At 35.1% G+C, this 26,756-nt stretch overlaps 1 protein-coding gene across 1 annotated transcript; it reads right to left on the reverse strand.

Annotated features, from left to right (window-relative positions):
* Positions 1–5,746: 5,746 nt before the first annotated feature.
* DTHD1 (death domain containing 1) lies at positions 5,747–16,669 on the reverse strand (the record flags this gene model as incomplete). Its single annotated transcript, XM_058838695.1, is given in 18 exon segments — positions 5,747–5,821; positions 5,824–6,038; positions 6,602–6,659; positions 9,880–10,061; positions 10,064–10,123; positions 11,326–11,349; positions 11,352–11,405; positions 11,408–11,610; positions 12,165–12,329; positions 13,151–13,395; positions 14,188–14,367; positions 15,020–15,356; positions 15,849–15,909; positions 15,912–15,971; positions 15,974–16,018; positions 16,053–16,337; positions 16,340–16,579; positions 16,582–16,669. Coding segments are annotated over 18 exon segments (2,577 nt in total), but the record flags the coding sequence as incomplete, so codon positions are not given.
* Positions 16,670–26,756: the final 10,087 nt, after the last annotated feature.

Genomic DNA, 26,756 nt, shown 5'->3' on the forward strand with positions numbered 1-26,756 from the left:
TACAAGTTTCCTCACTTCAGAATAATTTCCTCTTTCTTTTTAGAAATAGAACATGCCAAAATATTTTTACACATTTGATTCTCTATCACTTCAAATTTTTTTTACTCCTTCAACCCTTTTTTATTAATTTCCTTACTTCTTCAGGCATAGGCATTGATGTTAACAAAATATTAGTGTTAATAGAATGAAAAAAATCCTATTTCTGATTGCATAATATCTGCATCTTAAATTATTTGCATCTCTTGACCTCTAAATCGTCTAAAATGGGGTAACTCATTAGAAGACAAGTGAATAATGTACAGTCTTTCAGGAGTTTCTCTTCCACTGTCTTAGCGAAATTACTTTTAACATACTGATTTTAGGTCTGAAAATACAGAAAATAGTATCCTTGTAGAAGCTCTTCTGCGATACCTGCTGGCTGAACTGGCACTTGCAGCGTGAAACTGCCATATAGTAATACTAATCCTGGCTGGAATCCTTCCAGTTCTATTGATGTCTTTCAGTTTCTGATAAATAATTAGTCTGCTCTGGCCATAATCTGACAAAAGGACATTGTCATGGAAGGCATACTATCAAAACTGGACTCCTAAATAGAGTACAAAGATGAAGAAGGTTATATATGGATTTTAACATATAATAGCAAGTTGAAGAGGCACCGTTTTTTTTTTTTTTCCACTTGGGAAGATAGAGCACAAAAGGGAACAATGGTAATAATATTCTTAATGGGAACAATGGTGTGGTATGTGTTCAAAGGACCAAAAAAGGCGAGTCAGATGTAGACATGTGAGATTTCATATAATGCTTTGAAAAGTCTGCTGTCAAGGGGATATGCCCACTGTGAAATAAAGAATTTATATATGTAATGAAGAGTTCAAAAGTATATGATTTTTTTTTAAAGTCTAAGAATAGGGTTACAATAGTAATGATGAAGTCTTTCACGTAGACTAGAGATAAGAATAAAGTCTTATATTTACATTATTATGGAATAATTTTTCTTATGTTTATGACATTTTCATTGTTCAGGGGGAAAGGGTGGAACATGAACTCTGCTTTTCTATTCTTGTGAAATTTACTATGATTTATTATAATATTACAGTAGATTCATAATTCATAATAAGCCTTTTGGCAATCTCTAATAACACATGAGAAAGTTGAAATTTTTGGGAAGAATTGCAAATACTGCATTTCTATGGTTGACAGATTTCTATTTGTATTAGAGATGTTCAAGGACTTCTTGTGCCTTCAGGTTAAGTGCAGAAATATTAGGGAAAGGTGGGAATCATTCCAACTGAGCTATTTTATGCCACTTTCCTGAGTGCCCCTGCCTTTTAAGGGGCTTACCTCACTGTGTTTAAGACCGGCTCACTGAAATGAGCTGTTGAGAAAATCTGGAATGAGCCTTTCCTCTGGCTTCTCCCACCAAACTGCTCTGCATGTGGGCTACCTCCCAATTCACTTGGGAGAAGCTTTTAAGTTGAGACTACTGCTTGAAGATGACTTCACTGTAGAGCTGTGTAAACAAAACTTACTGAAGGCTATCTAAAGAACAAAACAACTCATTTTTGCAAGGGGTTTGCGATGGGATACTGATTAAATACCATCTTCAGTTTTTTAATTAAACATCTGTTGTATTAATCAGTTTGCTGATCCTGCTCACTGAGCCCTGTTTCACTAAGTAGAGAATTTGTGTTTTAAATGTTGAATATGCAAAGTCTGCTTTATGCCTTTGCACTTCATCATCTCAGATGCAGCTGGCAATCCATCCTGTAACAATGTCACAAAAGGAATATTTGTTTTTCTTCCTTTTTATTTGACTAACCATTCAGTACTTAAATAACGAACTACTGGCTTCAGTTAGCCAAATTATAGTTGTCTAGGTGATTTCTTTCTGAGCAACTGGCTTCCTGTTCTAGCTCCTTTTCCTTTCAGTTGCCTTCACTGTTTAGCAGAGCTACAGAGCTGCACCTTTTCTTTAGAGTTAGAAAACATACACATTCTAAGCCATAAAGCTCAGATATTGTTTTTCATCCTACATGTTTTTTTATAATCAATAAAAACACATAGCACACAAATAGATTTGTCCCATGTAGTTCTCATTCTTTTCCATATTTTGCCTGCAGTTCAGTGAGTTTAAATCTCACTAATGAGGCCCTTTCATTTAGGAGACAATATCTGATTGCCTGAAAAACAGAGAACAGTGATGATAGTAGTTAAAAAATTGGACTTTCCACCTCAATAGTTGAGCCATATCAGCCTCTGCCTGGCATTTGCTATTCAGAAAAGGTAGAAGTAGGTATTCTTCCTTCCATAAGGTTGGAGAAACAGCTTATTTGACATCCCACTAGGACTCTCCTCTGGAAAAGTTCTCTTTGGATTTTGCTACAGCTTGATCTTAATTTACTTTAGCCATAAAGAGCTATATTTTTGGGTCTCATTGCTACTGATGTCATTCAATTGTACAGAAGGCCACACATTGGTCTGTTTTATCTGGAGGTTTTATTTACAGCCATTAACTTTTAAGGGTGAAGAATCTCTTCTCTGACCAAAAAAAGCATTTCTGTATATAAGCTTGCTGGGTGATAGCTAACATGAAGGGAAATACACACATCCCCCATATTGCATACCCTCCTCATGCCAAGAGTCCCTGAGATCAGTGAAACCTTGACAAGGAGGGTGCTTCAGTGCCTGCCTGGTAGAACAAAAGAAACAGTGGGGAAAGGTATAAGAATATTTGGTCTGCATATGTTGTTGATGTATTTTTTTGTTAAAATGTGCATTTTAAATATGTTTTTCTGTAAAAACTTTTTTATGAGTTGGGAAAGTGTGCTCAATGCTAGCCGTATTTTTTTCAGGAGATAAAATTGCAAAAAAGTGAAAATGAAAGCTGTGAAGGTTACATAGAGTAGCTAGGTAGGAAAGCACAACACACAACTGGTGGGAGAGATGAGGAGGGAGAAGAATAGAGGAAAAGCCAGCCAGGTCAGCTTTGCTGGGCCACAGCAAGACTAGTTACTCATTTCTAAGTGCAAATGAGAGTTACTACAAGTAGAGAAAAATACCCAGGAGACCTAAGGCATTCCTCAGAGGAAATGAACATCAGGTAGTATATTTAAAACTGTTAATATTTTATTCTACCTTACTAGTAATTTTTCGTATGTAAGTGCATATTATTGGCTTTTTGCAAATATTAAAATGAATGTTATATGTATAAGATTAGAAAACCTTGTTGTATTAATATAGTTTCTTCTATTTCTGTTATTGATGAAACTTAGAAATAGTGGTATAACACATATATATATGTTAGGTTATAACATGATATTAAAGCAGAACTGCTATTGTTTATATAACCCAGAGACTGAAAAAATAGTCAGAGATCCACCCCCCCTGCATTCTTAGATTATCTTATCCAGATGAAGACAGCAGTCCTCCAAGTCCTCCAAGGGAGGAATTTACTGCACCCGTTATCAGCGAGTGTAAAATCCAGTGGCGCCAATTAATGTAAACAATAATCTCAGATTCCTGGGAGGAGAAAGCTGAATGCAGCTTTCTTTTTCTATAGATGTTACTGAAGTGCTCACAATTCTTACTGCCTTGCCCTAACAGTGTAGAACATATAGCACTAGAACGGTTTGTGTTCAAAGGGACCTTAAAAATCATGTATTTCCACTCCCCTTCCATAGAAAAGAACACCTTTCACTAGACCAGGTTGCTGATGGCCCCATCCCGGCCCTGAACACCCCCAGGAATGGTGCATCCACAACTCCTCTAGGTAACTTGTTTCAATGTCTGATACTGTGTGGAGTATCCATGACGTTATAGGCGGCTTTTACTTTTTAACAGTGTCTTCTGCAGGTATTTTTCAGCCTTTGAAATACATGCACTGCATTTTTTGTTAGACAAAGCTGCCATCTTGTGGCAGAACATTGGAAGTGGTATCAAGCGGTTTTAATTTCGGTGGAGAAACGAAGTCGAATTTTTAGCAGTATTTCCAGTATTGTTTGTCGTATCATCATACACTGAACCATGATCCTCATATACATACATACTGAAGATACCTGATGAGCTAGCAAGTGAATATTTAGTCCTTAAGAGAAGGCACTTGTGACAAATGCCTGATAGCAAAAAGTGTTCAGCATTGGGAAAAGTGTGATAATTCTTTCCTCTAATAAGAAGTCAGCTTACAGTTTCAAGACCCACTTTATTAAAAAAAAATAAAAAAAAATAGTTATTATCTTTCATTTTCAGAGAAGGGGTTAAAATACTCATATATTTGTCTTACATCTAAAAACTGATAATAACCTAGGATGAGACATTAGTGGCTAGATGAAGAAAACTAATTAATACTATTCCTATTTATCTTTTACCATGCAATTTTCTCATTTACAGTAGCAATTTGTAAATGTTGCAAATATATGACCTCTATAAATAAAATACACAGACTATCTATGTATCACAATTAAGATTTGTCAGCAAGACATACAAGGTTTCTAAATAGCCTAAAAATGAATAAAGTTTAGATCAATAACGTTTTGATTAAGATTAATATTTAGATTTTATATTATTTGATTAAAGGAGAGGTGAAAAAGGAAAATAATTGGTGCATGAAATCAGTATCAGAAGAATAACAGTAATTAATTGTGCACAGGTGGACTTGAAGAAAGAGGCATCTGTTGCACGTTGCTGAAGCAGTAGGGAAGTCACACAGATGTGACAGCCTGTGTAATCACAATATGTATAAGTACTAAGGAGTCAGCTTGCTCTCAGAATTGTTTTTAACTGACTTTTGCCTTTAACAGAAATCAGTTTAGTGTTTGGACAATTTTTTGGTGTGTTTTATGAGGTGGATTGCAATATAGAAGTAAATAATAGAAGATGGTAAATTAAATAAACACCATTATAGAACACCAACCTTGATCTTCCTCTGACTTAATTTTTAAGACTTTTAAGTCTTTCTGACTTCAAAATTAGGTTAGTCCTATTTAGCATTTTGGAAAGAAATGAGTTTTTAGAGATTGAGAACATGGAAAGGAATGGCACAAATACTTCTCGTTTACTATCTGTACCTTCAATACAAGACCTTAGTAAAACAAACAAAACGTCAAAGCCACACATTTTAAAATTTTAATGAAAAAAGTTCTTTTTCCACATTTGAGGGTAACCTAAAAGATTCCATTACAATGATAGATTGACAGATTTTGTTGAGGCAACAAATCTCGTAAATTCTAGAAAGAGATTACATATTCACAGGAGCTAACACTGAAATCTTGTATGATATTCACAAGAATGAAAAATATTATTGGAGAATATAAAAGCAGAATTAATTACTAACAAATCTGAAAATTAGAAGTTACCTCTGTCTGTACATTAGGCTTTAGTGTGAAGAATTTCATCATTATTAATACTGGACATAAAGTAATCCATATATTATAGAATTATTCGTATTATTTTGATTTAATAAATAATTTCTAATGTTTAAGATATGTAGAAATATTGTGTTGACCGAGTATGGCATGTGCAAACAGTTTAAGTCCTCAGAAATCTATCTTTTCTGTATAAGAGATGTTCTCCTTTATCAAGCAAGGACATGGCTATTGTACCTGGCTTTAGTAAAGAGGTTGAAAATAAACAAATAGTCTTATGTTGACTGATATCTCTGTCACTTGTTCTTTCCAGAAGTATCATGGAAATATTCATACACTTCAACAAGAAAGAAGTGAAATTGGGCTGTGAGTTGCCAGTGATTCTGTCAAGTGAACACCTTATTTTGCCACTTTAAATGAAGTTTTTCTGAAAGATCACTTCTGCCACTCTTCTGCAAATAGCAGAAGACAGGAGCTGCTGCTTATCAGCTGACTTTGGAAGGGTCTTTTTCCAGCAGCAAAGCAGCTCATAGATCTGGTGTGTTAAATTATCAGGGCACTTCAGCCTAACAAACTGAACCATGCTCCGTTGAACAGGTAAACATAAAGCAAACAATGATGTATTATCTTCTGCAAGCTCTTCTGCAAGCCAAAACAGCAAGTTGTCCCATAGGGCCTCTGAAGAGCAAAAATTAGTGAAGTAAGAATAAATCTTCCTTTTTTTGAAAAGCTTTTTACAGCTGGAAGCTCAGTAGGTAAACTCCGCTATAAAGAGGGTGTGTTTTATACTTCGGTGAAAACATCATCCCATCTCCTTTCCAATGCCATTTTTGGTAACTGCTCTGTGGTATGAAGAGAATTTAGTCAAGAACAGATTCAGCAATGATCTATAATTTTGGGAACTGAATGGGGAAAGTTAGCAATTAAAAAAAAGGGTTTTAGTATTTATTGCAACTGATTCATCAATTATGCTGGAGCTTTCCAGTAAAAACTGAATTTTCTTATACATAAAATTATATGCTGTTCAAGCATTCCACTACAACAATATCTTACAAGAGCTTTTGTATTTCCTGGTAAACAGTTCTTTTTTCCTTTGACTATATCTTAATGTGTTAACTATTTCCTTCCTGACTATGGCGTTTTCAAGTGTCAATAAGAGCTGAAACAAATCTTGGAATTAAAAAAAATAGCATGTATAACTCTTTTTTATATTGATATTAATTTAATGTTTGTTTTCTTACCTGATGAATCAAAAAAAATTCTTTTTGTACTTTGTGGATGGTGGATCAGTTTTTCATGCTATTAAAGAAAATGTGTTGAGGAAAGAGAAATTATTATGAATAAGAGGTGAGGTGTATGACTTGGGAGTGGATTGCAGTAAAATCTTGGGGATTTATCTCAGCATTTAAAATTTGTTCTACTTACCAAGAATATTTTTGTCATTATTAAAAACCAATTAACACCATCAGCAAGTATAAAACAGTATATAGCTATTAAAATAAAGAAATTAATAAACTTTTAATCTATCAAATAGATATTTATTATCTCATAAGAAGTTCATCCTTCATGCTAGTTTTAAAATGTTTGATTAATAGCATTATGCCATAAGTGACATATAGAAAATCTGTATAGTACTTTTGTAAATGCTACAAATTCTAATTTTGAATACTGCATTAACTTTGCCTTCTTTTCAAGGAAAAGAACAATTTTTAGGTATGAAGTAGCTATTGTTAGGTCAGGTAACCACACTGTATTTGTAGCAATAGTTATTCACTTTACATAGGTCAGCTTTTAATAAAACACCATGAAAAATCATCAAAATTCAAAAGATAAATTCCTTTAGAAGGTGAAAAGTTTTCCCTCTTTCTTTCTCTAAACATTGGAGAGGAAGAAAAAATACTTTGTCCTGTTTTACCTATGGCTGAGAAAGACTGAAGTCTTCTAGGCTTTAGTGTTTCCTACTGCATATAGAACAAGAAATTACTTACATAAGTATTGAGCACAAAAAGAGATTAGTTTGTATGAAGTGAAATTGAGGATTTCTTTTTTTTTTTTTGACAGTAAAATTATCCTCTGTCAGTGCCCATGTTACATTTGTCACACACATTCAGTTGTATTACCTGGCTGTTTATTCACGGCTCTCCCAAGGAGATTTGCCTGAGGTTTATTCACTGATCTTCTGTTTTTCCTTGGGGAATTAAGAGCATGAATCTCTCACTGGAAAAGTTATTATTTTCTTTCTGATATACTGAGCATTATGGAGCTTATCTTAATCACTTTTATAATACAGACTTTAAATATTGTTCAATATTTGGAGTGTCTCAAATGTACTGAGTTCACAGCCATAAGGTCAGTATATTCATAACCATTATCTATTGTGAATTAAACAACTTTTCATGAGGTCTGTACGCAGTCATCCTGGAAGGTGATTTTGGTGTCCACAGAATGCACAAATTACACACTGCATGGTGGTGCAAAACCATCCTGTGCTGTACTGCTCTTGGGGGTTGGACTAGGTAACCTTTACAGGACCCTTCCAACCCCAATTATTCTAGGATTCTATGATCTGAATCTGTCTCGTTTTGCATGCTTCTACAGCAATTCTGTCATTGGATGTGCCCCAATGTGAAGATAGAATGACACGGCTAAAAACCTCTCAGAATAAAGGGTATTTAAAGCTCTTCCAGAATGGGGTATTGCTTTTCTTCCAAGACAGTTTTCCCTGGTTTTGTTTAATTACGCATTTGTATTTAAACTTATTTTCATTCATTGATGAGAATTTACCACCTCAAAGGTCTGTATTAGATTTTCAAAGTTATTGTAGATGAACTCAATTACCCATGCACTGACTTTAATCTGAACCACTTTATGCTACTTAATGTTAAAATAGTGGTAAAAACTATAAGAATTGAAAATTAGTATTGTCTAGAAATAGTGTAATAACATACAATGCATTAGATCTAAAACAGTAAATTGCCTTTAAAGATTAAGTGTCTGTGGTGAAGTGCTGAATTCACCCACGGTTCAGCTGCACTGGCATGTGGTCCTGCTGTTCTGGTTGACAGCTTAAGTAAAATACTCTTAGCAGCCAAAGCAGTTTTCTAGTCTGGAAGGCCCTTCAATTAGCCAAGCAACTGCCTTTCTGAAGCAGGGAAGAGTGTGCTATTCTGCTGTTAAACAGCCATTGGACATAAAACTTCAGCAGAATGGTAATTTTATAACGTCTGTACGTAATTCGTAAAAATATATTTTTGCAAAGCATTCCCTGCCAGTAACATTGATGCACTCTGTCAAATGGACCTCTCAGACATGATCAGATTCCAGTAGCACATCAAACAGGACAGACATAAAAGGAGAAATTCCTCTTTTACATCCTTAGCCCATTGTGTCACATAAATACAAAACCTATGAAATCAGTAGATTTGCACACACATACTTGACATCAGACCTAATGCACTGTATCTGACTTGTGTTCAATGTAATAGGTTAGAGGAACAAGTGTTTTCCATTGCTGAGGAAATGAAAGCACCATAAATAGGAATCATTAGTGAAGATCAGATTACTTTTGTAAAAATACATGTTTAAAGTAAAAACTGATGTGAATTGTTTCATACAAAGTAAACAAAGACTCTTGATCACTGCCAGCGATATATTTGTGAGTGCATAATGAGGACATATACATATAAAAGATGACTTATGATTGTATAGTTACTGCCTTCTCTACAAAAGAAATTTATGTAGGAATTTTACAGAAATGAGTGAAAATGTAGTATTCAGAATGGGTGCCTTAAAAATATTCCATCTGTCTTTGTCATAACCAAAATCAGACATTCCAGATTCTTTTAAGTATCATCTGGGAAAAAAAAATAATTTTGTTGAAAAAAGTGTAAAGACAATTAAATTAGTTCAAAAAGAGAGACATACTACTGTTTGTCGCCAGAGATTTACTTTGATAGTAATAGCTTAGTGGCAGCATTTTGTGCAGTATAGTATGGTGGTATATAGGCTCTTTGAAAAGTTTACAATGAGATTTAATTGCAGAAATATTAAAGATTAATTTATATAGCATTAGCTTTCACCAGAGATGGAGATAATTGCCCATATGACTGTACTGAAGAGACTAATCAGGAATAATAGAATAATAAGGTGATAGGTGGAAGACAGGTTACACAAACCATTTAACGATCGTACAATTTGCAATTCTGTGCTCCCAAGACAGTGAAACAAGAATGATATAACTGAAACTTCACTAATAATTTCACAATGCTGTAACAGCTGGAGAGAGTAGATAGGTGAAAATTTTCTGCCAGAAATTTTTCCATACTTACTTGGATATGGATCCCTCCCTACAGCTAAGAGAAATTCTTAGAATGTTTGTACATTGATGGTGCACCAGAAGTCCATCAGTGACTCCTGTGTGTATTTGTAAATCAAAAGCCATACCAAGATCCTTCTTCTAATGAATATATGGTAAGGCACAAAGGGAAAGGTCTCTAATCTTATCAAGTGAGAAATGCACCTTGGGCAATGTTAATGCTAATTTGCACAGTGGAGACTGGTGTTGATATTCATCATATGGTAAGGTTTGTTCCCATTTCTTTGGTATCATCTCTCTGGTAATTTTATAAAACACTGCTGTTCTTTTGTAATGAGGTGAACTGTGGTTACCAAATTCATCCACTTCTTTAATTTGGAGTTCAGCCTTGGTTGTCTTTGTGAATAAAAAATCAGTCTGTAGAATTTGCTGAAGTCTTCTCCATCCTCTGCAGTCCATATAATAAAATGTTTTTTAAAAAAATGTTTTTACCCTGCATTCAGGTACGTGGCATCTAAACAAATTCATTAGCATGAGTCAAGTAAAGATAATCACACAACATTTGATTGTTTCTTGGTTGATCCTTATCATTATTACTGCTTTTTTTAACATCTGAGGTCAGCTTGCTTCAGTAGTAGGTGTATCTTTGTAGCTAGCTCTTTTAGCCCTTTAATAGCTGGCTTAAAGGATAAGTGGTGAAGTCAGTGCTACAAGTTGAAAACCGAGGAACAGGAAAGGAGGTATGTACATAAGGAAGAATAAAAATAAAAGGGTGTTGTGAATGGAATTAGAAGTATATGCTTTCTGGTTATTCAGGATGGATGTCTATCTGTAACAATAAAATGAATGGCAGCAGAGGGGTGGATGCAGTTTTAGGTTTTCTAAATCTATTTATTTGATACATCTATATACACTATCCTTTTTGTATATAAGCAGAAGTCTCAGTGGCTGGAGACTTCTCTTTTTGAAGAGTATTCCTTTCTTTATGTTGCATGCAGTTTTCAATGGAAGAGTTTATGCATAAAATGTTCAGAGGGCCAAATACATATTACTATGTTCAATCTAAATCAGACAGAAGAGACTATTTGCAATTTTGGGTGAAAAGCTTTCAGAGGCTTCTTATCTCTTTTCCCTTTAAGCAAGACTCTGAATGGTGGCAGCCACTACATGGAATTTTCTAGGCCGCTAACAAATGGCATAACTCTCTCATCACCTCTAATCACAGTGCAACTCACAACAGGCAGTATTTTGCCTTGGTTTCTTGCTCACTATAAGTGAATTTACACAGACAAAACAGCAGACAGAAACCTGTCCTTTTAAAATAATTCTTAAAATACTGTATATTTCTGAGGGACCAGGTTTCACAGAATTCACAGCTGTTTAAGAGATATCTAAAGATTATCTTGTTCAACTGTCTTGCTCAAAGCAGGGTCATTTAGAGCACATTGCTCAGGAGCTCGTTCAGGTAGAACATTTTCTTTACAGTTGGAGCAGTTTCCCATTAAGCTCCACATTCCTTTCTTTGACCAGAAACAAAACACAGAAATAACTAAATGTACTGTGACTAACTACCAGTGTTCCCATACAGGATTTTTTAATAGCTGAGGTAATTGATAATGTTCATACACATGCATGAATTAATTGCCTTACCTGAAGCAGAAATGTTTCCTCTAATCTAAAATGAATCTGCTCTCCTTGTCTTAATGGGAACTGCTGTATAGGTTCTGGGTACCAAAATAACCCTCCTCATGGAGATTTTGAAGTTTGGTCAATTCTTTGGATGCAGATAGCAAAACTACTATTTTATATGGATCTTCTCTTTTCTGACACAGTATCACATTAGCCATAGTGCTTTGGAGAGCTTCTTCCAGAGCCTGAGCAAAGAGGAGAAGATATATGTTTTCCAAAGGGAATGACAGGCGAATGACCACAAAGTTGTATTAAAAATAAATAAATAAAAAAAAAAGGAAAGAAAATAAAATTAAAAAGCTTTATTTTAAATAACTTTATCGACTGCTAATAATTTATTCTTAAAAATAATATGGGGCTCAGTCTCCAAGGGAACTTTTGCTACCTTTTCATCCTTGCTTCCAACACATGAAAAGGTGGAAATCTGCTTGTGTTTGTAGTGTAGTATATGTTGACTATATAGCTGTGATTCCAAATACATATGAATTTTACATGAAAGTAAGATAATATTTTGTAATAAGAATTTAAAAAACATTATGTTTTTTTAGTTAGAGACTAAATCACATTTGCCAATTAAGACTGCTATCTGCATTTCCTGTTTCAAGTTTTTATGTACCACATTGTGTACATTCTATAAATTAAAAAGTTGGGGTTTTTTTTGTAATTGTGAGCAATAAATCTAATAGCAAGTTAATGGTTAAAAGTAGATGATTTCTTAGCACTACTAAGTTCCACTTATTTGTAAACACAGAACTAAATATTTCAGTAAATAAAATTTTGTTAAATTATTCATACATTACCTTTCTAAATGCTCGTTGAATTCAAAAGATACAAGCCCATTCTGTGCATTCTGGATAATAACATAATCAAACACCTTCCACCTCTCTTCTTTGTTTCCATAACCTAATCATTTCAAAGTATCACTGAGACTGTCCCCACTCTTTCTCACAGAAGTGCTCACAGCCCTGGAAAGCCAAGTAATTACAGAAATAATAAGATAAAAATAGTTCTGCAGAAAGAACTAAGCTTGTGTTTGTAGCTGTTTTCTCCTCTGCTTTCCTTGATGACTTTTTCTGGCTTCCCCACCTTGCTTAAAATCTATATCTGGAAATATACTCCAGAGTATGTGAATGATATAATTATGAAAAAATTTTTTTTTCAATTCTCCAGAAACTGGTGAAACTTCGAGTGTTTTTTTAGTAGTCCTCATGTTTTAATGTTTTGTTTTTTTTAAGACATACCAAAAAGTCTAAGTGTTAGAAATATTGTACTTCATACTTTGGAAAAATCTAGACCTCTATCTAGTACATAAAACTGACTTATTATAAACCACTGTGCTATACATTTTGATTCTGGCAGCCACTGGAATGTGTATAAGCAGAGATGAGAAAATTCAAAGGTCAGACTCAAATCAACTTGGTGTGTTATGAACACAGAAGCTTTAAATCATGTCTGTTTTTTGTGTTCAATGTTTGACTTTATTGAAAATGTCTGAATATTTCTTGCTGAAAAAAGCTCACAAAGTCTTCATTTTGACTCCTGCTAGAAATGTAGTGGTCAGTATATTTAAATAAGATACATCAAATGCTGTATTATTTTTCCTGGTGAAGCTATAGCATGGAAATTTTGAGGATTTGCTCTAGTGTTTTTAATAATGCTCATAGGTATTGCAATCTATAACAAAGAGCAAACACATTTTTAATACAAGAAATTATAAACCAACAACTCTTAAAATTAATTGATTTTGATGTTGTAAAAAGTGGTGAATTTGAAGTGAGGTTCTTACTGAGGATGGTATGCTGCAGAAACCCTCTTTACTGTAGCACTAATGGCTCTTGTATGTCCTGTCTCATCTCCTTGCCTCTTCTTGTCTGGGTTTGGAAGACATGGTAGAGTAATAGTGACTGAGCTGTTAAAACACTGGGCTGAAGGATGCTGGACATGAACCAGAGTGCTACTAGATTTCACTGAGTGAAACATATCATGTCTTGCTTTCAATGCTGAAACCAATGATGGCTCAATTGGCTGAATCTAAATATAGAAAGAAATTGTACAATCAACTTGCAAAAAAATAAATCGTCCATTACATGCCTGGATTTTCTTGCAAATTGATTTATCTTTTGGAGTTGGCTAGGCTATCACAGAAGAGTCAGACTCCTCTCTTTAACCCAAGAACAACCTTACCAAAGTAAGAGCACTTCATGCAAAGCACAGAAAAATGCTTGAAAGTCATAAAAAACTGGAACTTTTATTGCCTAAAATATTTATATTATTTTGTTCCTGATCTGAGTTCAAGTTTTGAAACTCATGAGCTTCCTCAGATTTTGAAAAATTTCTGAGATTTTTTCTAATCTGTATTTTTTATAATTTTAATTTCTCCATACTTCCAAATTAACACCTTAATGGGGAAAGGGAGAAACATAATTGAAACACAGTTTGAGACTGAACTCAGCCAAAGAGTAATACATGATAAAAACCTTTTGTTGCACTTGCTGGCACCAAGGATGAAGTCAGTGAGAAAAATGTTCTCACCACTGGGCCAAGCAACTAAAGATATGAGTTGACACATCTTTATTGAAAATGACTATATTTTCTGAACTATATCAAACAAAGGTAGATAGATCTTTTTAGCTAAATCTATGCCTGACATGTGGTTTTAACAAAGCTGACAGGAAATCTGCGTGTACAGGATGTGAAGCTGCAACCACTTTTTGTAGACTTCTGATATTGGAAGAGATTGCACTTTAATATCAATGGCATACTGACTTCAGAACTGATCAGACAACAGGCTTATGGAACAATTATCATATATTTCAAGCTTACCTTTAACTGCATAGGTGCTGGAGAACTGAATGTTTCTGGATGGTAACAGAAAGAGATTATAGAATTCATGTTTAGCTTTTGTAAGAGTCCTGTCTTTGGAACAGTAAATGTTTCCTCCTTTAAGCATGGCAATACAGAAAAAACACCCAGATGATAAATTTTCACTTTTGCAAAGCTTTTCTGAATAAAGAGAACGTGGGGTTAGAGTACTGGAGGGAAAGGAAGCTGTGTTTCACACAGCTTTGAGCTACCTTTGAGAAGGTAACATTCTCTATAGAACAAAGTATGAAATGAAAATAGAGTATTATTTCCACCTGCATGCCCAGGTACCTGGTGATCTCTAGTCATCATGTGATGTCATTCATATTCCAGTGTATGATTGGGGTGAAATGAAATAAACTTATAAACTAGGTGATGAATCTGGTCCAATCAACACTTCTGCATTTAAAAAGAAAACCATCCTGTGTTCATTTTAGATAGAGTTTGTACTTGTACTAATGGAACAGTGTTACTTTGTTGTGATCTAAAAGCACAGTAATTCTCCCTAACTTTTATCAAATAATGCAATGCATTACAATTATTTATAATAATCATGAAATATGACTCAACCATTTAGTATTGTGGGATCAAGCATTTGCTTAACATTGGAAGTGAAAAAAAGAATATTATTAAATACTAGTTTTCAAATAGAATTAATGCTTCAAAAAGAGAAAGAAAAATTCTGTTTAACCACACATAGTGGGCAATATGATTTAATAATGACAACTTGAAAAATTCCAAGAGACTTAACTGAGAACCTCAAATGCTTTTACAATGCTTTGATGAGAGTTACCTTATGGTTTCCTTGGTATTCTTGCAAAGAAACAGGACTTAAGTAGTTTGACTGAAAGTTCATATCAGTCACCATCACCATAATCTCCTGATAATTTCCTCTGAAGCATGAAGTAAATGGGATTGCAATATTGATAGGGAAAAGTAGTTTTTCATAATCATAACATTCAATACTGATGACATTGCTGACCAGCTCTTCAGAATCATCCACAACCAAGGAACTAGTGTCACTGAGTATGTTACATTTCAGATTCTCCAGAACAGTTGCAGGGGCTTTAATAAAACAAGCTATTTCCTCTATTTCCTGTTTATTGTTACCACTCCATTTGACTAGAAATCTATTAAAAAAAAAAATAAATTACATTTTGAGTGGGGTAGTGTATTGTATTTTTAATTAAATACTTCAATGCAATGATGTGCTATAATGAAGCATAAGAAGGTAATTCAGAAAAATGTTTTTATATATAAATGAGAAAATAATGAAATTTTTTATGTTTAGCCTGTTTCAGAACATTAAAAATGACAGTAAAAGTGATTGTAGTCCTTTCCTACTGATTTCTAACCATCTGAGCATTACTGACTTTATTGGCTGTGACCCAGTCCCTCTCTGGCATAAAAAAAAAAAATTATGCAAATAGAAACTTAAGAGTTTACTCTAGACCAAAGGGAAGTATCTTCATTGTGCATGTTCAAATTGTAAACTGCTGTTATGTGCATGACCAGCAGATGTTCACTGGATGTATATTGAGTTTCTGCACCCACACATGTTAATAAGTTAATAAGCAATAATTATGTACATCTATTCCTAAAAAAAAAGAATATATGCTTACTCTTTTTTCATCCAGTATCTAGATTTTTGTACTTCTGAATCACTCACAGAAAGATTCACATAGTAAGATCATAGGTTTGTACTGAAGATGTGATGGTACTTAGGTAATTTCTAAAAATCTCATGTTTTTTTCCATTTTACTGTCTTCCATTTTCTCTGTCAGTCTGTGCTCTTCACTTTATAGCCCTTTTAAGTTATCCCGGACTACTTTCTTTTTCTGCTATTCAAAACAGGATGCTTTGGTCACAAATATCTGTCAATGTCCCAGACAGAATGTCTTCCTCACTGCTTGTAAGAGCATCCTGAAAAGACAGTTCTGGAAGCTTTTCAATAACGAAGCTACCTCCATGAAATTTCTCCTTCCCATTGCATTCTTTTTTCTCTGTAAAAGAGAGCACTGATAGTTGGTGTTCACCATTTTCCTTTTTCATTGGGGATTCTCTGCCAGTGTCCTGTTCTTGAGCAAATTTGTCTTCTGCTAAGGATGCAATTTTCCCACAGTTTTGATTTCACCTGTGTGGTTTTGATTAACATTTTGATTTTCTGTCTTGTTCAGGGAAGAAGTTCTTTGGAATTGCTGACTGGGAATGGAAGATGCTTGCACAGAGTCTGTTACTTCTCCTTCTGAACAACGTACATCTGTTTCTCTAGAAGCATTTTCAGCAGTCTGGTTCTGAGAATCACCATCTTGTCTGCAGCTTGCAGCATAAAATTTATTTTCTGCCTCTTGAGGTGTGAGATTGTATTTATCAAATACTCCTTCACTTTCTGCAGATAATCTCTAATTCCATTGTATCCTGAGGCAACAAATAAATAACCAATTAAATTTTACTATGAAAGCTAGACAAAAATGTGGAAACTATTATATGCATACTTTTTGAATCCCACAGTACCATTCAATATGTGAATCACACTGTTTCCTGGCCTCCATTTAATGTTTTTGCATATATTGCTATTCAGGTAGAGTCAATTTCTAAAGAACTGAGTATAGACAAGTACATTTTTGTACTTGTCTAAGAACAACTGTGTGTGAATTTGTCAAAGTTTTACTCTGGCAACTCTAATGAACACTTTTCTAAAGATCAGACACTAGCTAAATTCTTAATGACAATCAATCCAAAGCATGGTATTGATTGTCAAATCAATTTGGAGAGATCTTTAAAAATAAACATTATATTTCCTGAAATTGAATCCTGCAAGATTCTAATACATAGGTCTCTAGCAAGGCTGTTATACATGGACCTAATTTTAAACTCAGACCTCACCAGCTCTGAATTTTTTGCTATGAAGAATAGATGAAAACACAAAACCACTGACCTGCATATAATACTGAGGCTCAGCAGTTTGTAATATCCAGTTATAGGAATGCTGAAGGTTGCCCTTGCATGTAATTAAAACCACTTTGTGAAGAAGAATCCACAAGAAGCACACAATCACTATGTGACAATCATGTAGGATTCTAACTTGCATATTTTATGATCCCTTATTTTTCTAATCTTAAAACTATTTTTAAAAATTATTCCTTTTTTTGTCTCCAAGGATTTGAAATGTATTACTTAGTGCTCTTCCCACATCTTATGCTGTCAGCCCCTATAACTGGAGAGGTATCTTCATTGGTATGGTCTCCACTTACAATGTACAGATACACACAAGGAAAACAGAAAGGGCTGATACAAGTTTTACAGGAAGCCTTTAACATTCACTTTTTCAAACTATGTCATATGAAGTATATAAATACCTCAAGGTTTTCAGCTTGGAAAATAATTTTATTAAGAATGGCATCACATAACAATGGGTGATATTATGTGATCTATATAGACCTCTCATCTCTATTTACATCTGATTAAACCAACAAAAAGTACAGTTCAGAATAGTTTTTTCTTATTTAACTTGGTCTAATAATAATACCTTTCTAATACTTTGTAAGTTTGCAAGTGACTTGTTAGACTTTGACTATATTTGGAAAAAATAAAGAAAAAAGGAAGAAAATATATTTTTAAATATTGGTTACACTGGTAGTTAAAAAAAAATATATATTATTTTACTATTTTTTCACAGGCACTTTTACAGTAGTTAAAAAATTCTAGACAGTTTAACAGGACTGAGAAATAGAAGAAAAAGATTGGAAATAACACAGCTTTATTTGCAGAAGAGGTTGTAAAAGGCTACTTCCTAGTTTCACTGTAAGGCAAAGTTCAAGCTTAGGCAAAACTGACAAAATTTACATTTCCCCCCTGAATTTTGCATTTTGTAAACAAAACAAAAAAAAAATCCTCAAACAAATTGTACAGCCCTTTAAACTTCCCTAAAATTACATTTGAAGATAACAGAGTAATTCAAAACAATGGCATTTTCTATGCTGTAAATGTGACTTTTCTAATATGGGCAAGAAAAGGTATGGCCTTGTAACCATATACTATCCAATTGTGTCACATGGAAAGACACATTTTGCATTCAATTACAAGGTTAACCATGAAATAAGTCTTCTTTTGTGTTTTTCCCCTCCCCCATCTCTTTTCTAACACTTTGCTTTCTGTGCTTTTTCTGATGTTTAGTAACACAGCTTTAGAATACAGAGGTAGTTTATATGCAACTGTCTCCAAACCTCTTTGCTGAGTGGTTTAAGGGAATTTTTCAAGTGAGAAATAGCAGCTTCTTGGAAGGAGAATGATTCTTGGAAACCTGACAAAAAAAGAATTAAAAAAAAAAATCACATAAACCATGAGGCTAACAGGACAGTTAGCTTGCTTGGAGCCTAGAAGGAGGCTTTTTAAACCCAAATGTTTTGTTATTATTACAGACTTTATAAATATGTAGGTCAAGACTCAGAAATACAAGCATAGCTAAATACTTCTGTCTGTAATCTGTAATAGAATAGAAGAACGGTTTGAATTGGAATGAGATGATCTTTAAGGTTCTTTCCAACCTTCCTTCCTGTCTTGGGCAGAGACACTTTCTCGTAGACCAGGTTGCTCAGTCTTATCCAGCCTGGCCTTGAACACTTTCAGGAATGGGGCATCCACATGTTCTCTTCCTTCTTTTCCCTCTTTCTGTATCTCACTACTCTCTAAGAAAATAATTTCTTCCTAACATCTAATCTAAATCTCTCCTCGTTTAGTTTAAAACTGTTTACTCCTATTCTAGCACTATGTGTGATAGTGTCCATATTCAAAAAATGCCCCTTTTAAGAATTAGAAGGATGCAACAAGGTATCCCCTGAGCCTTCTCTTCTTCAGCCTGAACAACCCCAACTCTCTCAACCTCTCTTAAAGGACAGATGCTCTGATCCGTCTGATCATCTTCACGGCCTTCATATCCTTGTGCTGGAGACTCCAGACCTTTATGCAATGCTTCAGGTGAGGTTTCACAAGAGTGGAGTAGAGAGGGAGAAACACCTCCCTTGGCTGTTGGATACTCTTCTTTTAAGGTTTAACATTGATAGACCTTAGATAGAAATGTTACTTTTCTCTTCTCTTTTGATAAATATTTGTTAATATGTTGATGTCCACCTACTGCAGGACTGAGCTGAGCATGGAGCAAAGTCCCTGTGAAAAGATATTTAAGAAAGGCCGAGAACACCAGAGAAAATTGAGGACTGAGGAAGAAAGTGTGAGAACCAGCCCTGAAAACAAGATCAGAGAAGGAAGAGAAGGTAGTGCAGACATGGGGCAGATTCTCCTGCAGCTCATGCGAGACCAAACTGGAGCACATATCCTGCAGCCTGAGGAGGACCTGATGCCAAGGAAAGTAGATACACCCTCAAGAAACATCGGTTTACAGTCCAGTTTTTCCTGACAGGAACTGCAGACCATAGGAAGGACCCACAGTGGAGCATGGAAAATTGTAAGCAGGAAGGAGTGTAGAGGGAACTGTTATGGACAAACTTTTGCCCTCATTTGCCATTGCCCTGCACTCCTTGGGAAGGAGAGGAGGTAAAGGAATTGGGAATGAAGGAGTGAACTTGAATGTGGATAAAAGAAGGGGTGGAGGAAAGGTCTTGTTTCAATGTTTTGCCTTTGCTTCTCACTATCCAAATCTATTTAAATTGACAATAAATTAAATTAATTTTTCCCTAAATTAAGTCTATTTTGCCCATGATGGTAATTTTAAGTGATTTTTTTCCGTATCAACTCAGGATTTTTTTCCATCTTATTTTCTTTCCTTTTCCTATTGAAGAGGGGGTGGTTACTGGGTTGGCATCTGGTGTCTGGCCAAGATTAACCCCACTAAAGTAAAGTGTACATAAAACTTTGAACAATTCTGTTTAGTTAATTTTACTTCTATAATTTTTGATCCCATAATGAGAATTATGAATCTCATATTGAATCTCACGGAATGGACTCAAAACCTACCACAGTGTGATACAACTGTGGGGATATTAATTGATTTGGTCTAATGAGTTAACAAATACTGAAATACGAAGAAATTAAAATTAAGGTCCCCCAGCATATCAGACAGCAGAACTCAGCATCTAATATACATCTGTGAGCAGTGTGTCTGCTCACAGAAAAGTCCTTCCATACTTGCCTGGACTTCCAGTCAATTCCTTGTCTTTATCATGAAGAACACTCAGCAAGTGTCTTGAATAATTTCTGTAACATTTTCCAGCTGCCGGCTGAGAGATCTGCTCAGCTCTTTTGCTAAAGAAGTCAGCCCAAACACATACTCCTCCAAACCTCCTTTATCCAGGTCACTTGACAGAAGTGTGTCTCTTGCTTGAAAGTTGAGGTAACAGATTTTTCCTAGGACTTGCCCTGATTTCCCTGCAGGTGTAATCTTACTTTCAGCCATATCCATTTTATGTTCAGAATATGGTACAACGACTTTTTTTTTTCCACTCAAACACTTCTACAAGTTGTTGTCCTTCATTCAGGCTACAACACTGCTTAGCATTTCTAGCCTAAACAGAAATTTTAAAAGTACTGTATTTCACAAACCAAACTCTAGCTCAGAAACTCTGAGTTGATGTTGACTATTAAAAAGTTACTAGATGACAAGAAGGAGTGGCTGTTTTGTAACTACAGGCGAGACACAGGAGACACCAGTGTACACCATGCACCTTTAAGGGCAGTTATGTAACTCCGTTATGTAGGAGTGACTTAAAATTTCAGGATATCTGAGTAATTTTTTACTTCAGTGGCTACAAATGATCAGTACTTAAGAAATCAAGTTTAATTGGTTATTTACAATTATATACTCACCAACAATGACACACAGACACACAGAATCACTTGGTTGGAAGATACCTTCAAGATCATCAAGTCCAACCCAGCCCTAACACCTCAACTAAACCATGGCACTGAGTGCCACGTCCAGTCTTTTTTTTAAACACATCCAGGGATGATGGCTCTACCACCTCCTCGGCCAGACCGTTCCAGTACTTTATCACTCTTTCTGTAAAAACCCTTTTCCCATTATCCAGCCTAAATTTCCCTTGATGCACTTAAGACTGTGTCCTCTCGTTCTGTCAGCTGCTGACTGGAGCAAGAGACTGACCCCCACTTGACTACAGCCACCCTTCAGGGAGTTGTACAGGTCACCTCTGAGTCTCCTTTTCTCCAGGCTAAACAACCCCAGTTCCCTCAGCTGCTCCTCACAGGGTTTGTGTTCCCAGCCCCTCACCAGCCTCGTTGCTTTCTCTGGACACACTCAAGCGTCTCAAGGTCCTTCCCAAACTGAGGGCCCAGAACTGGACACAGCACTCCAGGTGTGACCTCACCAGTGCCCAGTACAGGGGGAGAATGACCTCCCTGCTCCTGCTGGCCACACTTCTCCTGATCCAGGCCAGGATGCTGTTGGCCTTCTTGGCCACCAGAGCACACTGCTGGCTCATGTTCAGCCGGCTGTTGATCACTACCCCCAGATATTTCATTTTTAAACACAGGATTTTGTACCAGATCTCATGACAGCAAATGAGACAGTAATGGCCACTTAAATTACAGTTGACTCTTCCAGGCTTTTTATTCTTCAGCAGTCTTAAAGAGAATGTATATTTAGGCTGTCTGATGATCTGATGATCAGAATTTGAAGGTCTCTAAATTCAATGATTCATATAGGAAGTCCATTGTTTTAGTAAAATAAAAAACAGTCCCACATCCTATCTCAATTTCACTGCCAGTGCTGGACTATGAGAACCTATTTATTATATTTTGCTATCAATTTGCTGTTTCTCCTTAGTTGAAGAATGGTGATAAATTATGTAAATGGAATTTCTTAATCTATGATGCTGTTCACTGAATAGTCTTGTAATTTAAGGCTCATGTTGATGTACCATATTGACAGGTATTAGATAATGTAACAATTAAGTCTTTGGGAACAATCATGTGGTTCTTACTTGACACAAGCTCTTGACCAAGGAGATCCAGTTGGTGCAGTAGCAGCCTTCAGGGCTCTGCAAGCCCCCATGGGGTTTCATGGTCCGGATCAGCCTCACCTGGTGTGTGCAGATGATTAGCTATGCCATGCTTTGAAGCTTTCTGAACACTACTAATTGTAAAAGAATATGTTGCTGCAATTAGTATATTATAATTGGAAGACAGGAAGGGTAAATAAAGTAGGAAATACAAGTTATTCAGACGTACTACAGTGTATATCCTCTGAAAATATATGACTATGCCTAGTATAGAGTACACTCAAGAAAAAAATATTGTAATAACACATGTGAATTCAATGCAATATGATAAAGAGTTTAGTGAAAAGGTTATTTAGATGGAATAAAATTTATATCATACCGTAAATGCTGGAGTCACTTTAATCTTGTACTTCTGTGAAGTTAATTCAGCCTGGATTAGTTACTGAGATGGTGTACTGTGCAGCTTATCAGTTACAATGAGAACATTGAGACTTTAGGAATAAGCAGACTTGATAAGTACAGTATTACTCAAGTCTCTAGCAGTCAGGTTTAACAGTGAAACTACAGTTTGGTCTTTCAGCCTTTACTACAGAAAATCTGAGCAGAGGAAAAAAGACACAGGTACACAGAGACAAACAAAACCAGTCCAGGGATATCTGATCAGAAGTAACCGTCTAAGATTTGGCCACAGTAGGTCCTTAGCCTTGCTGGAAATACCTGCCTGAAATACATTCTTTAACTTGTGAAAGAATCAGGTCCATAGGGGTAGGATGAAGACACAAGCTGTCATGTTATCCACTGCCCACAGACCTGAGTTAATTACTCTCAGAACAGACTCACAAGAAGAGACATGGCTATCCACCAACCCAATTGTTAAAGTAGGGCCCTATGTCCAGGTAGGTAATGTAATGCAACAGGAAGAAAATGATAATTTGAGTATCACATATGTAGGAAATAAAAGTCCCAAAGCAATTGTGATAAATATAGAATTGTTTCTAGATTGTGTTTCTTTCAGGTCTTGTGATGTTATTTATTTATTTATTTCATGTGAAAGAACTAACAACAGAAGACCTGTGCACTCATTCTCAAAGTTTAGTTATCCACTGAAATCTGGTTTTTTAAAGAGTGATCATCAGCAAAGCTACGTCAGCAGAAAAAAACGAATTGGAAAAATTTTCTCTGTGCTTGATTTTGTTTCATAATAGTTCCTATTCCTGGGTTACATTCACAGTTAACTATATTCTCTAAGTATTTGAAAAGTCCTTTTAAAAAAGAGCTTTTTCATCCATATTAAATAATGCAAAGTTCAGTATGTGACAATGAATGCATTTTGGGGTGTTTATTGATCTATTCATTTTTCAAAATATGTGTAATGGTTATTCTTCCCATCTCTGGTATTCTAAGGCCCAAGTTAAAAAGCAATAATAGTATAGGAAAAATTAAGGAAGTGCTACAGATACACTGTGCCATAGAATTTATATCATATATTCATGTAAATGCTTCATTTAGTATTCTATTACAGTTACCACTGCTGGTCACTGACATAATCCCTTTGAAATATATGATTATGATGGTTAAACATGGTTAAAAGAGGTCTCTCTCTCTGAGTGCAGTCATAGCACTTGATTAAGCAATCTTAACTACAAATCAAGTGTTCAAGAGCCTCACACTAGGAAAAGCAAAACTCCAGAGCTGAGGAGGAAGTCTGAGCTACCTACAAAATATAGTGAGAATGAAGGAGAAGATAAAAATATCAATACATATTCTCAAATCCATATACTGTATTATACTATTTACAGGAAAGAATCCTGGAAATCCCTCTTGAACTGTAAAATGCATAAGTAATAACCTAATTGCAAGCTTTAGGAAAAACTAATTCTTGAAAGAAAAATGCCTTTTTTATGTGATCAGCAGTAGTATTTTGTAGTTATCAAACACAGAAAAATGATAGCCTTTTATATCCAATATTGAAATAACACTTGTTTAATGGCAATCTTAATTTTAGAAAGGGAAGGTTGTAGAAACATGACATGAAAGTGCTGTTTTCACTTGACAGAAGTGAAGAGACAGAAAACTAAGGAAACTGTTTGTGAAATGGGATGTATAGAGTAAAACTTCAAAGACTTGACAACACTCAGCTTCTAACTTAACCTAGTAACTTCACAAGAAATTATTCATGGACAGATGGGGTATCTTCACTTTGAGTTTTCTATTAAAGTGTTATTTGTATATACAGTAAGCTTCCAGTTTAACACCTTTGATTGCTAGGAAGTGAGTCAGCTATCATGGGTTGCTTTCTTTGGTTGCGCAGAAAGCAGTGAGGAAAAAACAGAAGAGAGAGAACAGGTTGTCCAGAGAAGTTATTCCAGAGAATACTATCCCTGGAAGTGTTCAAGGCCAGTTTGGATTGAGCTCTGAGCAACCTGTCTAGTGAAAGGTGTTCCTGCCCATGGCAAGGGCTTGGGACTAGCTGATTTTTGAAGTCCCTTACAACTAAGGCCATTCTACAATTCAATGATTCTACGATAATGTGCTTCATCAGACCGAAATAACAGTGTGAAATTGTATTTAACTACGAACAATTTCAACTGTGATTGTACTACAGAATTCTTTTCCTCTAGAAATAGTTCTGTGGTGTCTTTTATATTTCTTTGCTTTCCATGACATATTTGCTTAAGCAAAAAGTAAAATGAAAGAGAGAAATGCATGAAATAGTGACCTTTAAATCTAATAGCATCGTTAAAAGTGTCAAATGTGGTTTCTGTTGAGTTTGAATAAGCCAATGCTGAGATAAAATCTTAATGATGTGTGATTCATTACAATTCAATGAACTGTTCAAAAGATAAATATGGGGAAAAAATTAGCACTTTGATGTGCAGGAAATTTCCTTAGAGGGATTTATTTTCAAATAAGTTAAAGAATGCTCCATTAAACTTCTCAAAGAAGACAGAAAGCTATGCCAAGGTAACCAAATCCTTTAAGTGAGAGCAATAGAAAATAAATAAAAAAACTCTGAACACACCACATGCTTTGAAGATACATTTGTATTGAAAAACAACTTGGAAACCTTAAAATATAAATGAGAGACAGAAGTGGTAGAATAAGATCCCATTTGGAACACAAGTACTCTGATAGAAAGATTTAGATTTTCTAGTGACAGATTTCTTGCAGAAACTTTACTCAGCAACTAGAAACCTTTCATTTACAGCAGGAGCTTAACTCCCTTACATTGCTAGAATAAATTATCTGCTTTCATTTCTAGGCTTGTGAATTCAATAAAGCAGTACTGCAGAAATGATTCTCAGCTTGTCTGTAGGCTAAAACATGTACCAATACACAGGGAAGTGGGGGATCACCAGCCCATAGGGCTGTATCCAGAGGTTTGATGCAGGCCTAGGGCAGGACTTGGAGTGGGTTATTCCAGGAAAGTGTCTGTTCAGTATTGCATGCTTTGGCACACAAACAGACAAAAGACAGCAGATAGAGCCTTCTTAACTTCCTGGAACCTCATGTTGTCCCAGGGAATGTATTCTGAATTGCTACCTTTGCAGACTTGTGTTGAAAGTGAAATCAGGTTTTCAATGTTCCTAATTCACCCATCACTACTATATGAGAGGTGCTGATTAGAACAAATTTTACTGTTGGTTTACAAGTAGTTTCATGATAATTCGGAGCACCAATTAATCTAATAACTTCTTGGGAGAATTTTGCATGTGCAGTTGAGTGCTATATACAATATGTGAGCCAAAAAATTAATTCAGACTTAACTGTCACTAGAATTAGTAAAGGAGAAAGGAAAACATCGATACACTGTAAAAGTAACTAAAAAAAATACTCTGTGGGATACATTCATTTCAAAAGTCATATACCAATATCAAAATAGCTGAAGGGACTACTTCATGAGTCTGTCAGTAGTTTTAACAAAACATAGACTGCATTAAGGTAAAACTTATAGCCATTAAAAGAAGATGGTGAAACTGAATATCATTGTGTTATCATATCTGTATAAAATTACATTAATAGCTTATAAAATGATAGTCCAAGAATCCATCATGTGGTACAGGGAACTGTCTTACAAAGCTTCCTGGAAATCAAACTGACTATTAATTAAATTAAAATATGGGGTATGGGTCAAACTGCCTTACAGGTCTGACTAAAAATGGAGGCTGGTATCCAATATGACATACAAAAGCAACTGACATACTACTTTGAGTAAGTGGCTGAGAGGAATCCCAAAGACACATATACAGCTGCTAGAAAATGCAAAAACTTATTTTTACTTTTAATTTAACTCTAATGCTTATTCTTATCTGCAGTCCTATAATTTTTCTGAAGCTTTTTATCATTTTGTCTTACCCTGAGTGAAACATGTTAGCTCATGATAGAAATCTGCTTATGAAAATTGTAATGCATTATTTAATTTCCAAGGTTAGTTTTCCTGATATTTTTATTAATAATAATAATAATAATATCAATGTTATACTATAACAATAATAGTGAGGCTCTATGAATTTTATTATCTCTGCTTTGAAGAGGAGCAAATGAGACTGAATCAAT

The sequence above is a fragment of the Poecile atricapillus genome, chromosome 4, assembly GCF_030490865.1.
Source record: "Poecile atricapillus isolate bPoeAtr1 chromosome 4, bPoeAtr1.hap1, whole genome shotgun sequence".
NCBI lineage: Eukaryota > Metazoa > Chordata > Aves > Passeriformes > Paridae > Poecile > Poecile atricapillus.